The sequence below is a fragment of the Parambassis ranga genome, chromosome 13 (assembly GCF_900634625.1).
Source record: "Parambassis ranga chromosome 13, fParRan2.1, whole genome shotgun sequence".
Lineage (NCBI taxonomy): Eukaryota > Metazoa > Chordata > Actinopteri > Ambassidae > Parambassis > Parambassis ranga.
Window position 1 is genome coordinate 4676272 of NC_041033.1, and position 14882 is coordinate 4691153.

Below are 14882 nucleotides of genomic sequence, written 5' to 3' on the forward strand. Positions count from 1 at the left end.
CCAGTGTAATAGGAACAAGCTGAACCCAACTCATTTACACCTGAATGAGACGAGACCAGAGAGGAAGTGTCTCACATACACTAAGGACATGCCTGCCTTCCCCTTTTGCAAATGAACCCTGTTTGACTCCAACTCTCATTGTGTTTTATCTTCTCCCCCGGTCGCCTTTTTTACTGTCATTCACCATTTTTCTTTTGAGCACTAATTCTTTCTGTTAGTGTTTACACACCTAGTTGTGGTGGCAGTTTCCCATTGAAACTGTTCAGCTGACTTGTGAGTAGTTAACTGTTGACCAGGCAGCGTTCTTGCTCGTTTGCTGACCAAGGGCTTGCCCTATGCAAAATGGGATAACTTCTGCCTGTCTGCAGTTGAAAGCTGTTTGGAGCAGGCGCACGCAATAGCTTGATCTGTGATCTTGCAGAAATTGCTTGAGTTGACCCACTGATCAGAATCAGAATCAGAATCAGAAATACTTTATTGATCCCAGGGGGAAATTGCTTTCATTCCAGGTGCTCCATGTATACTCAAAAAAGACAGGTTAGAAATATAAAATAAGGTAAAGTAGTAAGCGTAAAATAAAAATAAAACCTAATACATTCTAAACATTAATAAACATTCAAGTCAAATCCTGGCAAGTGAAGACTGAAGTCATATATAATACAACTTATACCGTGTGCAGTAAAATCTTGTCTAAATAAATCCAATATGGATATGATTACAAGACAGTGTGTAAGATCTGATCTCAGAGGGAGGAGTTGTACAGTTTGATGGCCACAGGAAGGAATGACCTCCTGTGGCACTCAGTGGTGCATTTAGGAGGGATCAGTCTGGCACTGAAAGTCCTCCTGCACTTCAGCAGCCTGTGGTGGAGAGGATGGAAGCTGTTCTCCAGGATCCCCTGCAGCTTCGACAGCATCCTTCTGTCTGACACTGCTGTCAGGGAATCCAGCTCCACCCCCACCACATCACCGGCCCTTCTGATCAGTTTATTGAGTCTGTTTGTGTCCGCTGCTTTCAGTCTGCTGCCCCAAATTTATTATAGTATATATAGTGATTTACAGAAGACAGGGCTGGATGTTAAAACATTTGATACTATACTAGTAAAGGAGATGTTTTTAATTGAACAGTAGGCTAATATGTTAGAATAAAATCACATTGACTATGACTATTATTGTCATGCATCACTTTCATGACTTCTAATTCTGTAGACGGTCTGCTTTCACCCCATTGAAGAGAACTGTCCATCATAACTGAGGAAGATGCTAGTGCAGCAATATATGACATTTTATTTTCTTAACATGACATCTCATGTCATGGCTATTCTTTTTAGCATTTTGTGTAAATCCTTAAATAAGAATGTCAATGATGTATGTTGTAATTGTTTTAAAAGATGACATGCATTTGAGGGTTCATAAAGCTAGCTACTAACCTCTGCCATTACAACATCGAGAACTAGCTTATAAAAGATTATGTCCATCACATCCACAGAGGTCCCTTTTATTTTTCATTTTATAAATGTAAGTGTTCTGTATTAGTACAGAAGCCTGTTATTTTGCAAGTGTAGGCTGTATTTCAAGATGGTAAGAATAGGAAAAAGTCCCGGCTCAAAGAATCAAAAGCAGCTCACTTTTCCACCTACAATGAACAGTGGCCAGATTTAAGAGTTCAGGATGTTAACCTTCTACAGATAATGCAAAGTAGCGCATATCTCATTTGTATAATCCCAGTAAAGATGAGTGTGTAAAAATAAGATGTTCCACCTGTTATCTCTCAGGGCAGCCACTCTGTCTCAGTCTGCGTCTGCACTTTGGCTGTGCTTCGGTGAGAGCTGCCTGTTTGCCTGAACAATGACTGATTCATTCATTTCCTGTCTGAATTTCATCCTTTCTGATGTAACAAATCTTCCCTCAACCTTATCTGAACAGAGGAACAGGTTTGGTAAATAGTGCTGATAAGAATCTAGTGTCAAAAACAAGAAGGGCTGGTATATCATTGCTGTGATTACACCAATTTCCTGCTTATTTTTATGTGTAAACAAAGTTCTCCTGGCATATTTTGTTCCAGTGCCAGCTAATTTACAGAAATCCTGAAGTAACCAAGACATTAGTTTAGCACAAGTACAGTTAGCATCTTAATAAGATAAAGAACAACAAACAGCAAGGATATTTTATGCAGCATGTCATATATTTCACGGTCAATTTAAAACTTGCTACTAAATGGCTGCATTGCCAGTATTTTTCCTTTTGATAACCTTTTCTGCTCAACTTCCATTTCCTGAGGGGAGTGAGAGAGCACCTAGAGGAGCAGAGACCAAATTGTTGGCAGTCTATGGTTCTGTCTGGAATTTACTACACTGGTGGTGCGAGGTAATAGGAAGTCAGATATCGCTAGTGGAAGGAATTTGTATTGGCGCCTGACTAGTTTAGAGAGCAATTGGTTTCCACTCCGAGTGGACTATTCAATTTGGACACCTGCGTTTCCAAATTAGGTTTGGAGCGAGTACTTCCGCCTGTATATCCCCGCCTGCCCACCTCACTATTCTGCCCTAATTTTCTCTCAGCTACATCAGTGATCTGATTCTGTCCATTCCTAAATATGCTCCTCTCCTCCCTGTTTTCCACTTTGACCTGTCTGTGAACAACATGTTGGGACTAGTCTGCACTCTTACGAGGTCTGTGCATAGACACATGCACTCGTCATCTTGAAACTAGGTCAGACAATCCAGTGGTTATGCTAATCTATTAGATAAGCATGGCTGGGAGTCTGCACCCATCTCTGTTACCTCTAATGAAAGACGGCAGGGGGAGGGAGGTGGAGTTATAGGAACAGTAAATTGGAACGCATGTGCCAAAAGGATGGACTTGTCTTACCCCTTATTTTTAAGTAGGACATAACTGGGTCGTGTCATCTCTCATAGTGAGCTGATGTCTGTGCTGTGTGCATAAAGTCAATGAGCTGCAGGGACAGAAGTGGAGACTGGAGAGAACTATCACAGGTTGTCTCTAAGCTGTCTCACCTGAGTGAGGACAGACAAAGCGACGCGCTCCCATCCCAAAACTTTGCTGCCGTTCCTCTGCTTTGTTCTCTATTAGGTGTTAGGTAGGTGAGCGTGCCTGCCAGCATGTGGACTCTTTGGCCCAACGACACATCAGGCACTCAGTGGTCCTTACTCACAGTTTCCCACAGTCCATCTCACCTTTACTGTGCTATAAATCTGCCAGAAACTAGTCTCTAGCCATTACAAATTAAAGACGGCAGTGCTTGAAAGAAAAGGGAGAGGGCATCTATAGACAGATATTACATGATGGACTGGAGGAAAAGATGAAGAATGTGAAAGGAGCTTCACGCATAACTGAAATGCTTCCAAGTAATTAGCATGGATTAATAATTAAACCTGCCCACTCATTTTTCAGGCAGTCAGGGTTGTCATGCGTGAAGGGTGACATGCCGGCTGCTCTAAATAGGCACACAATCCTTGGTTTAAATGTGCATCATCATACAGGCTTGTGATGTGAAGAACAAGTAGAGTAAATATTATGAAATTATGTCATCTCAGTGTTGGAGCTCCCTTGTGGAGGAACACACAAAAATGAGGCCATTTCAAAAAGACAAGCTTCTCAGCAAACGCCATGTATTATGGTGTTGTGGTTTATAAGATGTTGTTGTTAATGCATCTACTATTCACATGTGGCAAATATTGAGCTCTGTTGTGACAGAAGCTGTACGTCAAAACAGACGTGTGTGTTTGGAATTACTGAACATCGAGTCCCAAAGGTTTTACCACATTATTAAATTGCTTGTTAACCACAACTCGGAGCACTTATCAGTGTTGTAAGCCAGTTGTACCAGTTGATGGACAGTGTGTACCTCCTGTTGGTGCTCATCACTGGTGTCTGACAGGGCCCATTTGTCGCCACAGGCAACCTTTACCATGGAGACCAGCTTGTGCCAGCAGCAATTGGCTGCTTTTCAGCAAGTTTGTAGAAACATCGCGTCACCACCTCCCTCGGGAGAGCACTGACAGAGAGTAATGTCACTGTCTGTGGGTAGCGAGTAGTAGTGTTTCACTCCTAATGATGGCACAGCACATAGTCATAACTTAAAAGGAACAACACGATTAAATGGATATAAAGGTAGAGTAAACACAAGAGAGAATGTACTTTTCAGAACCAAACACTGCCAAAATATTTTTAATAACATTCCAAGTATAAGCAGTGTTGTTTTTGCTGTAATGTGATGGAATGTGCAGCTGCACATCTTGTAGCATGCGAGCTGCACTGTTTATACTTTTATATACAGCAGGTGATTTAATTTGTGATCTAGAATGTGTACTCCCAGTGTAGTGACATCACACAGTGGTGGTGTGAGGGAGCTGGTTACTATGGAAACTGTCCATATGCTGAGGCTGTGCTGGTGATGGGAGACAGATTGATAGGTGCTGTAACAGGAAGAGCAGATCCATCACTGAGGGTTCGTGTATAGCTGAGGTCCCGCATGCTCAAAGAGCGTGATCACAGAGAGATCAGAGTTCAACTGGTCACAAGCTGCAGGGTGAATGGAGACGTCATTGTGCTACCAGTTTCTGGTAAGCTGGTGTGCTAAAGCAAGGACTTTTTCTTTGCAGGCAGAGGGTAGTAAATGTCGAAAGGATGTGATTGTGCTGCCAAGTGTTTCTGTAGCTGCTGTGAAGGTTTATCAGCTGTCTTATTGCACACATCACTGCTCATTGTCTATATCCAGGCTGAGTTTAATGGACTTGTCTTTTTGATTCAGGCACGTTGATGTGGCTACAAATGAATCCGTACTGAAGCCACATGTCCCCAAGGCACCCTTACAAAGACTTTTCATTAAGCACATGGCAGTCAAATACATCCAGATAGCTGTGCTCCACTTCTGTTACACCCTGTCAGCTGCTGGATTTCATCGTTTCCCTTCACTGCTGTTTCAAAGGTCACTTACCAAACTACAGCAGAGGAATTCACTCAGATCCTGTTAAAGTTCACCATCCCTTCCTTATAATATAGAATGAAGCACGAAGGCAGATTTACTATTAGAATATTTGTCATCTTTGTCTCTAACAGACATTAAGTTGAGACTTCTGCTTTAAATTAGATTCTAGATCTAGGGTTTTATCTGATTTCAATACAACCCTCCTCAGAAACGCTGCTGTTTCCTGTTTTGTTCTTTCAATGGTCTTGCAGTTGATGCTCAGAGGAATGCCCGAGGTTGGGCTCAGTCGGCTCCAGTTCTATGAACACTCTTCACAGCAGACATCACAAATTTGCTTCATATTTATTTTGCAGCAGTTTCAATTTGTGGTAATAGACTTTATACACTATAGAGATAAATGGCTCAGTCAGTCATAGAGAAGGCTTGTTTGGACAGGCATGCTTGTGTATATATATAAATGTTTTTTTGCAGTAGCAAATGTATGTGCAGACTCTGTTTCAGTATTTAATGTTGAAAATAATACTCCGTATAAAAGAAGGTCTCACACCACTGAGAAAGAGGAGCTGAATACAAAGGCAGAATTGCACACTAATAGCCTGGGTGCTGTAATTTATTGATGCAACGGTTTCAGGACTGTTACTCAGCAGATATCATTATTGAGAAAATGTTTCCTCTGTCAGTGAGTTATAGCATTCAAAGCTACAAGTGTGTGTGCTTACTGGGTTTCAATATGTGAAACAGAAAAATAGACCCTGCAGGTAAAGCAGAAACTAGGACAGACTTTTCCTTTCAATCTTCACCCTGCCGTCAAGGGTGCATCCAATTATGTTTGTTGCATGTGTAAACTCTTCTCCTCGTGTCCTTCACACAGTGTGTGTGTGTGTGTGTGTGTGTGTGTGTGTGTGTGTGTGTGTGAGTGGACTCGCTGCAGCGGGTGTTCTGCTGCACCAGATGGTGCTTCCAGGTGGAGCAGCTTGACATCCGTAAAGGGGCAGCAGTTAAGAGTCTGTCTGACATACTCAGACATCACTTGCTTCCAGAATTGGTCTGAGGGAAGTTTGCGCTTTCTATTGGCACTCATTGACAAGAGTAATGACATGTGTACGTACTGTAGATGCTTTAATGTTGTTAGCCGCTGCTTTTCTCTCTAGTTGCATGTGTGTCAATAGCGATGTAATTAAAGCAGGAGGGAATCCAATCTACTGCTGGAAATTGAAATGAGTGTGTTGTATATGAGCTGGTATGCATAAGCACAGTGCGTGTGTGTGTGATGATTAACTCACTGTAACCAGCAGTCAAAAAAGCATTAGTCTGATCTATGTCTTGTGTCTGTTTTTTAGTGTTTATTCAGCCTCACAGAAGAATACATGTATATGTGAGCTAATGGAGAACCAATGCTTAACATTCTGTCATTCTGTGCACGTGCACTGTCAAATATCATAGAGTAGGGAGCTCTAGAATATCATTAAATGATGAAACTGATGTGAAAGGGCATCAGACGCTTCACTCACTTTGGCCTGTGTTGGTCAGTACGGCTTTAGGAGCAAAATGTCTTTAAAAATCTGTTAGTAATGCAGCCAGAGAGTCGGCCATTAGAGCATTTTTAACCCGGCGTTCCCTCTCTCTCAACAGCTACCAAATATGTCAGAGGCACCCAGCTCATACTGAAAATATGCTGTGACTTCTAAATGGAAAAACAAATCGCTGAGAACGGGTCAAATAAGAGTGGCTGTTGACCAAGTTGCATCTTGTCCTCTGCACTGTTTGAACTCTGACCACGTCTCTCTTTCATCCCTCACAGCGGAGCCCCTCCCCCTCATGGATCTGTGCAGACGAGTAGCTCGACTGGCTCTGGGTAGAGAGCGCATCCATCACATTGACACACTCCCACTGCCGCAGACTCTCAAGAACTACCTCCAGTACCAGTGACCACGTGCACAAACATGCGCACACATGGGAAGAACCCGAGGCCCAGTTGTTCTAATTGTAACTAGCCTCCTGGCTGCATTCTTCACTATCAGACATCTGCAGAGGATGTGGACTTTGAACAGCTGGTTAAGATGGCGCTGCAAGGGGTTTTGTTTACATCAGTTGGGGGGTCTTCCATTTCAGATGTTTTTAACTCATGGTTTTCAGCTTTTTTTTTTTTTGTTCTTATTGCTGACTTCTTTCTCCAGCTGATGAGTGAATTGATGAGGGATTCATATGTTTCCTGCTCATCACGCTTACATAGCACCAAACCATGTTTCCTCAGCTAGGAAGGCCTTAAATGCTGTTTTTTCAGGCAACCGTTTACTCAGATATCTGTTCTGCACAGAAGCCTCCTCAGAAACATGTTGGTATTTATATCTGCATTCCCAACAACACAGCAGGCTCTGTGGAGACGCAACAATCCCTGCAAGCCGCAGCAGGGGGAGAGAAAGGGAAAGTCCATGCACACTCTTCTATTTTTGTTAGCGTGTGCATATGGCAGCATGGACGCCATCACATGCATCATATACAGCGTGCGCCCGTGTCACGAGTGTGTAGAAACAAAGCCTGCGCTGTCTGTCATAAGAATACTACTTGCTGACAAGCAGGCAGTTGCAACCTTCCAATAGAAAACACAACTCCACCTTCCTCTCTTCCTCTCTCTCTGTGTTTTTGATGCACCTCCATCACCCACTGCATTTTGATGTAAGCCTCCATCAGGCTTGGTGAACTGGAATCGCCGCGGCAGCTGTTCAGCAGCTCTCCAGCTCCTGTAACTCTGATAAAGATCGATCCGAAGGTGAGGCAGTGTCTTCGACTGCTAATGTGCCTAGTCAGCTACAGCACACACAAGAAAAAAAACACACTTCTGTTGATATCAGAAGACACTTCCCCCGCCCAAAAAACATTTTAATGCTGCTTATCTTTTTTTTTTTTTTTTTTTTTTTTTCCCCCACTGCCTTACCGCAATTTTTATCCATGATTTACTTTTGAAAATGGTCTGAGATTTTCTTCAATGTTTTTTTTATGGATTTTTTTGAGATTTGTCTGCGGGACAGGATGTCTCGCATGCATTTGGTGGAAGAATGTGCTGCCATGAAAATCTTTTAAATGTGAATAAGAATAAACTCTGCAAACTAATGTTGCCTCACTTTGTCTCTTCTTTCATTATTATCTTCAGGACCCTCTCCATTGATCTGAAACCCCGCCGGTCAGCAACGTTAGTAGCAGACACAACTGTTCAGCAGTGCTGTCAGACTCTGGGTTCTCCTGTCAGATTAAGCACATCCAGTCTACTTAAAAAAAATCCAAGCTGTGTAATCGGCAAGATAATGTGTAGTGTTCAAGCTACCATAGTGCCTGACTCTTGTACAAACGGAAGCAGAACAGCCAATAACAAATGTTTGTCATTTCATCCGGGCACAGGCTGTAATTTCTTTAGAAGGGTATGCTGTAAATGGCTTTATATTTGTACATGATGATAAACATGAGTTCAAACTAATTTTACCAGCGAACAAGAATATCTGGTGCTTTATGTGTAATGTTTCCATGACCCAATATACCCAGCTGTGATGAAGTACAGTGCAAAGCATGCCGCTTAGCCCAGACTTCAAATTTGTGTTCTTATTTAATTATCACATTAAAAGCAATAATAAAAAAATAATTGTCTATCATATGACAGTTAACATTAATTTTGCACATACACATCACATCCCATGTCCTGAAGTGAGTGATTTTGGGGAACAAAATTGATTGATATGATCAGATATGCCACCCTTTAGCCTGATTGTCTGAATGTAGCGTGTATGTGGATGAATTCTACACACACTACCCTTTGTCGATAAACCCATCAGTTATCGTGCTGCCCATGAAGATTGAAGTCTTTTTTTATGCAAACATCAGATTCCATGGTCGGCTTTGATAAAGTGCAATTGTTACAAAGCTGAAATTTGGTGATTAATTAAGTGATACAGTGATGAGCAGTTAGCCTGACAACTAGGGGGACCATCTGTCTTCTTCTGTGTTGATTTAAACATACTTGTTCTGCCACAGAACAACAAAGGTTCTTCTGTGGCAGGGATTCCTCTGCTGCTGTCAAACTGCTGGGTTTGGTGTCGAGCCGCAATGAGCTGGCTCTAAACCGGATTCCCCCGTCCCAGCGCAGGCTTTGAATGTCACAACAGAGCGGATTGTGTAATCAAAGTTCAGCTCTGCATGGCTTTTCCTGGCACTGCCAGCAGAAAATCCATTAATGTTGTACAGAAGAGAGCGGCCTGTGTTGATAATATCATAATCGCACTGGCTGAGGCATCCCTCCCTCTCTGCTTTTAGCTGAGAGGGAGGGATGCCTCAGCCACAGGACAACTGATGGACTTTTAACGTTTCCATCACTGATAGCCTTAAACAATGATAACTGGCTGAACGTGTTTGTTTACTGCTTGACATCTGAAGTAGTGAACTGAGGGCTGAGGTCTGCTTCAGCATGTGTCTCAGCATAGTGCCATTCAATAGTGTAATTTAAAGGATTATTGAAGAAGCCCTGAAGTTAAAACTGATGACTTGTTTGATCTGGTTAGCTTCATCCATATTTAGCTGCTTCCTGACAGCGAGGTTTCACTTCAATTCATCTCGCTGTCGTTTCTTCTGCCTGCACCACGTTCTGCCATCTCCTTCTTTTTCACCGCTCCACTCAGGCTATTTAAATCCTCCCATTGCCCCTTGCCTTTGCTCAAGAAGCACAATTTCCATCGTAGAGCTTTATCTTCTGCCTCACCTGCTTTGACAAAAGCAAGTAAAATGACTTTCAGCTATGAAAAGCAATTTTCAGATAAAGTGACCGTAGGCCTTCTTGATCCCTCTCCTCTTCTCCCCTTCTATGTGTTTGTGTTAAACATAAGCATATACGAAAGCGAGCAGAGGAAGAGATGGACAGTTTAAGGCTGCTTGTCTGCTACAGAGACAGGAAGTGCTCTATAATTTATGGAGGAAAACTCCTGTGTCTGCTTTGCTTGGTAAGTCATGTAAAAGCTCCTCAGTTTTCCCTCCTGGACCACATATGGAGATATCTTTTGAGGAAGGAGGAATTCTTCAAAGAATAAAGAATGTCTCTTTGACCTACTTGGAAGGATTACTGTGTCACATTTATGTCCAATCTATGTTCTGCACCCACATCAAAGATGCCTTATCTGTCCCAGTTCCCCTGACTTTTGGGATTCATCTTACACTACTTAACTTAGGGTTGGCATTATTTAATCTTCAGGACTTTAAGCCAACAAGAAGTAGGTTAGGAATTTACCGAATATAAACATGTCAGACAGTCAGCCGTGGTTTTGTTCACAGTGTGAACACAGATATACTGTAAGTGTGTATACCTTGGCCATTTGCATCATGGTCCACTGACCTCCTGGTGTGTGACTTTCAGGTTGAGCAGCTGGCTGTGTCTCCAGGTGTTGGCCGTCCCTCACAACATTAGAGTCCATCCGCCGGCTGTTTTAAGTACGGTACCACAAACTCTTTTGAGAGTTTTATTGGGCCACAACTTGGCTGAAGCTTTATCAAACATTTCCACACCCATCACCTGAGCTTTCTCCATGGTACCAAACTGTACATTTGGAGCCTCCTCCTGTTCTATATATTAATAATAGAATACAATAATAATAGAATATTTAATTTCACTTTAGCTGTGCAATATCTGCAAAATAAATAAATAAAATGTATTGCATCTGCATCGGCCGAGACATCACCCACAAAATCTGAATCAGATTCTTCCAAGACCCCCACACTGACATACCAACGTGGTTTTGAATTTTCTGTTCTACTAACTTAGAAGGGTAATCACACACAGCTACACTTCTGAGAAGCAAGACGTAAGTTTCAATGATTCATTCATCAGAATTACTGCCACTCAGAAATAAACATGTTTACAGCCTGGCAGAAAAAAAAGCTTCACACATGCTTCTCTTCCCTCACTTACTCCAATTGTCTTCACACATATGCCGAGCACTTGTTGGCTGCTTTTCCTTCACTCTGCAGGCCAACTCATCCACAGCTCACGTCAGCTGCTCTTTAAATGAGGTGAGTGTGCAGAGTATTTATTGGTCAAACAGGCCATACATAGCCTGGAGGTGTGTTTTAGCCTGCTGTCATGCTGAAAAACAAATAATGATCCCACTGAGTGTATCTCACAAAGACACAGCAGCTGGAATAAAGAGTGGTGGTTTGTCTGCAGCCTGATTCGTGCAGTCTGGTCTGAACAGCTGATGCTGAGATGTGTCTGGAATGTGGAGTCCAGTCTGAGGTTAGTTTATTGAAGAATTTTGGAACTCTCGAAATGTGTTTTTACAACATAAATGACCATATTTAGATGTGTTTGCCTGTAATGAATGTCAAAAACAACACATCCTCACCAATAAATGGCACATTTGGTTGATTTTCACCAACCCACAAACAACAGATGGTCATGTTTATGCCAGATGGCAAACTGATGTTATCTGACGTACCGGCTTATAAAAATCTGGAAAAAGGAAGTGGAGGGATGGATATTCATTTCCACCTTGGAAGTTGTGGTTAGTGTTCCCTTGCATGACCTGTGTGTTCTGTTAAAATCTTAAAAAAGGTATAATAATTAGGAATAAATGAGGCAAAACTTTCCCATGTCTCTTTCGGCCATTTTCTGCTTGTCTTGTACAGATTGGTCATTTCACAGTCCTGCATATATTGACCTCTTTTAGGGTTTTCCTGTTGAGGTGGAACTGGACATATGTCAGAAAACATCAGGTTAGACAGTCATAGAGCTACATGTCAAGTGATAACCTGCCATTTTACATGCAGATATTGAGACATTTCTCTAGCAATTTGCAGCCATGGATTAGACAAATGATAGTTTTTTGGGATGCAAAGTGTCTATCAGGCCAATCTGCTGAGATCCTACTAAAAGGAGTGCACTTTCTCCAGGAATGGGGATCTAAACTGAGCCAACAGATACTCTATTCACCTGTTTTATTCCATCCTACAGTACTTCTTTCTCAAGTTAAAAAAGGAGCTTAGTGGTCACCATTTAACATCATTTTCACTGTGGCCCACTTACTAAAGGACCAGGATGTCAATGTCTACAAAGAAGGGGTGTGTACTCCACAAATGTGGAATAAGTACGCACGTATAATCAAATTCAAGTGATATAACAGAAAAAAAAACAATCCTGACACACTCTATGAAACAGAGTCATTGCTTTGTCTGCAGTATATGCAGCAGCCGCTCCGCCTCAGTGACAGTGCTCTCTATTAAGTCAGCTATCAGACTGGAGCTCAAAACACTCTTCAAATGCTACCTGAACAGTCTGTTCCTCCAGTTGGAACAGGGCGCTGATAACCAGAGGAAAGCAAAGAAGAAGTGAACATAAAGTGAGGGAGGGAGGAGAGAGAGAGAGAGAGAGAGTGGATTAGTGAATGAGAGGGAGGGCGAGCCGGGTAACTGCAGGGTGGCAGAGTGAAAATGGAAAAAAAGGTGAAAGCAGAAATACAAGAAGGTGATGGCGGAATAAGTGAAGAAAGAAGGGCTATTTTCAGCTCAGCTTTCCCTTCAGTGGAGATAACACGGTGATATTTTTTTACTGCTTAATTTATGGAGGAAAGCTTCAGAGGGAACTTGAGGGCTTTTTATGTTTGGTAAACAGCATCCTAATGAGCACAAAAACGGTCAGAACGCTGAATTCTTATTCCAGCAGCACTAGTTCGCTTCTTAACTTTAAGGTCTATACTTATGTGAAGGTATGCATGAGTCATACTCGAGTCTGAGGCACAGACTCAGTGCAGGGGAGCCCAATAATAACAGTATGGTGCCTTTTCTTATCCTTATCCCTCTTCATCTTTTGTCTGTCTATACGTGCAGTGCCATCGCCGTCTCCCTCTGAATGAAAGCAGGGAGCTGATGAGAGGAGTGTTTTTTTTTTTCTCAACAGTAACACAACCTGCTGTAAAGTTCCCATGGTGTGAGTTTGATAATATTTTCCGAGGGTTTCCAGTCAGACCTCCCGCCTGCTATCTCAACCTTTTCAAATGTCACCTGCAGCCTATTAGGCAAAAACAAACCACCTTAAACATTAGAGTACATCTAAAATTAGTGATAACACATCCGCAGGCACACACAACTGGGTTAATTACAGGCCACAGCCACAGGCAAAACAACTGTGTATGTAACGTCTGTGGAATACTCAAAGGTGTATGTGTGTGTGTGTGTGTGTGTGTGTGGTTTCATCAAAACACTCTGTTAACCCGATGACCTCATAATCTCATCAGAACACACACACACACACGACTGTCAGTGACTCTGCCAAAAGTTTTTTAAAATCCTCTCCGTCTACGCACATGCTCAGTGTGACGTCAGCACACAGTGTCATCCGTGCCCACTGGCCTGTTCTGTTTCCTCTGCATTGTGGCCGCTTCACCTTATGTAAATACACAAGCAGCCAATAACAGGCAGTGATTTGTGACCTTTTAATAGTCTCATCCTGGTTTCAATTTCAATAAAAAAACAATGTGTCTCTATTTTTTGTTTTTCCCTTTGTAAGCGCTCCCAGATGTTTGCTTTATATAAAGTAAGACCATTGCTGACTAGATGCTAATGAATGGTGACAGGTCACTGTAGGTCTGAGAAGGTCATGTTGATTTAAATAGTGACAAACACTTTTAAATTAAATTTCATATTGTTTTTTTTTTTTATAAATTAAAAAAAGGATTACAAAAAAATCATCCTTGATACCTAATGTCTTATTTGGTCTTCTCAGACAAACTGTACCACAAATGTAATATTTGCTTTGTGACTGCTGCCACCTTTTGGTTGTCTGCTGTTACTACAACATTTCTAGGTTTCTATAAGAGAAAATAAGGACGGAGGTCTTCAAGGAAAGAGATATGTTGTTTAAATGTAGCTATGCTCATGATTAATATGTGGGGTCTCACATTAGCCAAGGTACATATTAAAGTTATTGTTATAGCTATTGATCAATTATGTTACCAAACCTATGCTTTATTTATAATAATAACAAAAATGACTAATCAATTTATAAAATCATATAATACCAAAATGCCCGGTTTTAAGCGTCTTTTGTCCAATTCAAAATGCAATTATTTGATTTGCAGAACTGATCTAAAAAATGATTACATTTATTTCAACTCTTACTACTTTACTTTACTAAATAATTAAATGTCAAGGCCGCCCACAGGTTCAGTTATTCAGCATGATTGAAGAGCACATTTAAAATCAGTCACAGAACTGTTTTCCTCTTCCTCACCAGTTCATCCCCTCACTTTCTACACATGCCTGCTCTGCTCTACATGGAGTAGGCAATGAGTCCAGGCCAGATGTGCTTCATCCCTCCTTTTGGGTGCATGTTTGCTGATTCTTTGGACTCCCTCCTGCTCCTCTCCTCTGCCCAGTTATTGCAGCCAGTCCCTATATATGGGGTTATGAGCTGAACCTCAGATGCTGACTGTGTGTTTGCCATCTAGGCATTCAGCCTGGTTTTGTTGCAGCTAGGTTAGCTGCTAACTTGTTCACTCTTGTCTGTTTCACTGCCCATTTCTCAGCCGTTGTTGAGTACCAGAAGAGCGTGCAGCGGAGAGCTGCTATTTTTGTTAACGCTCCAGTTTTCGGTGTTGGCACAGTGCAGCAGCGGTTGGCAGTATCCCATTAGAAGGTCCCTGGCCTGGGCGTTTCTGTGTGGAGTATGTACATTCTCCCTTCTTTGTCTCAGAGTACTCTGACTTCCTCCCACGTACCACAGCTGTGCATGTTCGGTTATTTTAGGTTGGAGACTCTAAAGGTGTGAATGTGAGTGTGACTGTATTTTTGTGTCTCTGTATTAGCCCTGCAGTAGACTGGTGACCTGTACAGTATCCCGCCTCTTCCATTAACAGCTGGGACAGGATCCAGCTGTAGTACAGGACAAAGCAGGTTCAGAAAAC

General features: G+C 42.0%; 1 protein-coding gene across 3 annotated transcripts in view; it reads left to right on the forward strand.

Annotated features, from left to right (window-relative positions):
- The window catches only part of LOC114444505 (SPRY domain-containing SOCS box protein 4-like), a 30380-nt gene extending 22502 nt beyond the window's left edge, over window positions 1-7878 (forward strand). For all 3 annotated transcript variants that reach the window (XM_028419120.1, XM_028419121.1, XM_028419118.1), the window contains one exon: window positions 6752-7878. In XM_028419120.1, the coding sequence (XP_028274921.1) occupies window positions 6752-6879 (128 nt within the window). In that variant the 3' untranslated portion in view covers window positions 6880-7878. The remainder of the gene's footprint in view (window positions 1-6751) is intronic.
- The last annotated feature ends 7004 nt before the right edge of the window (window positions 7879-14882 follow it).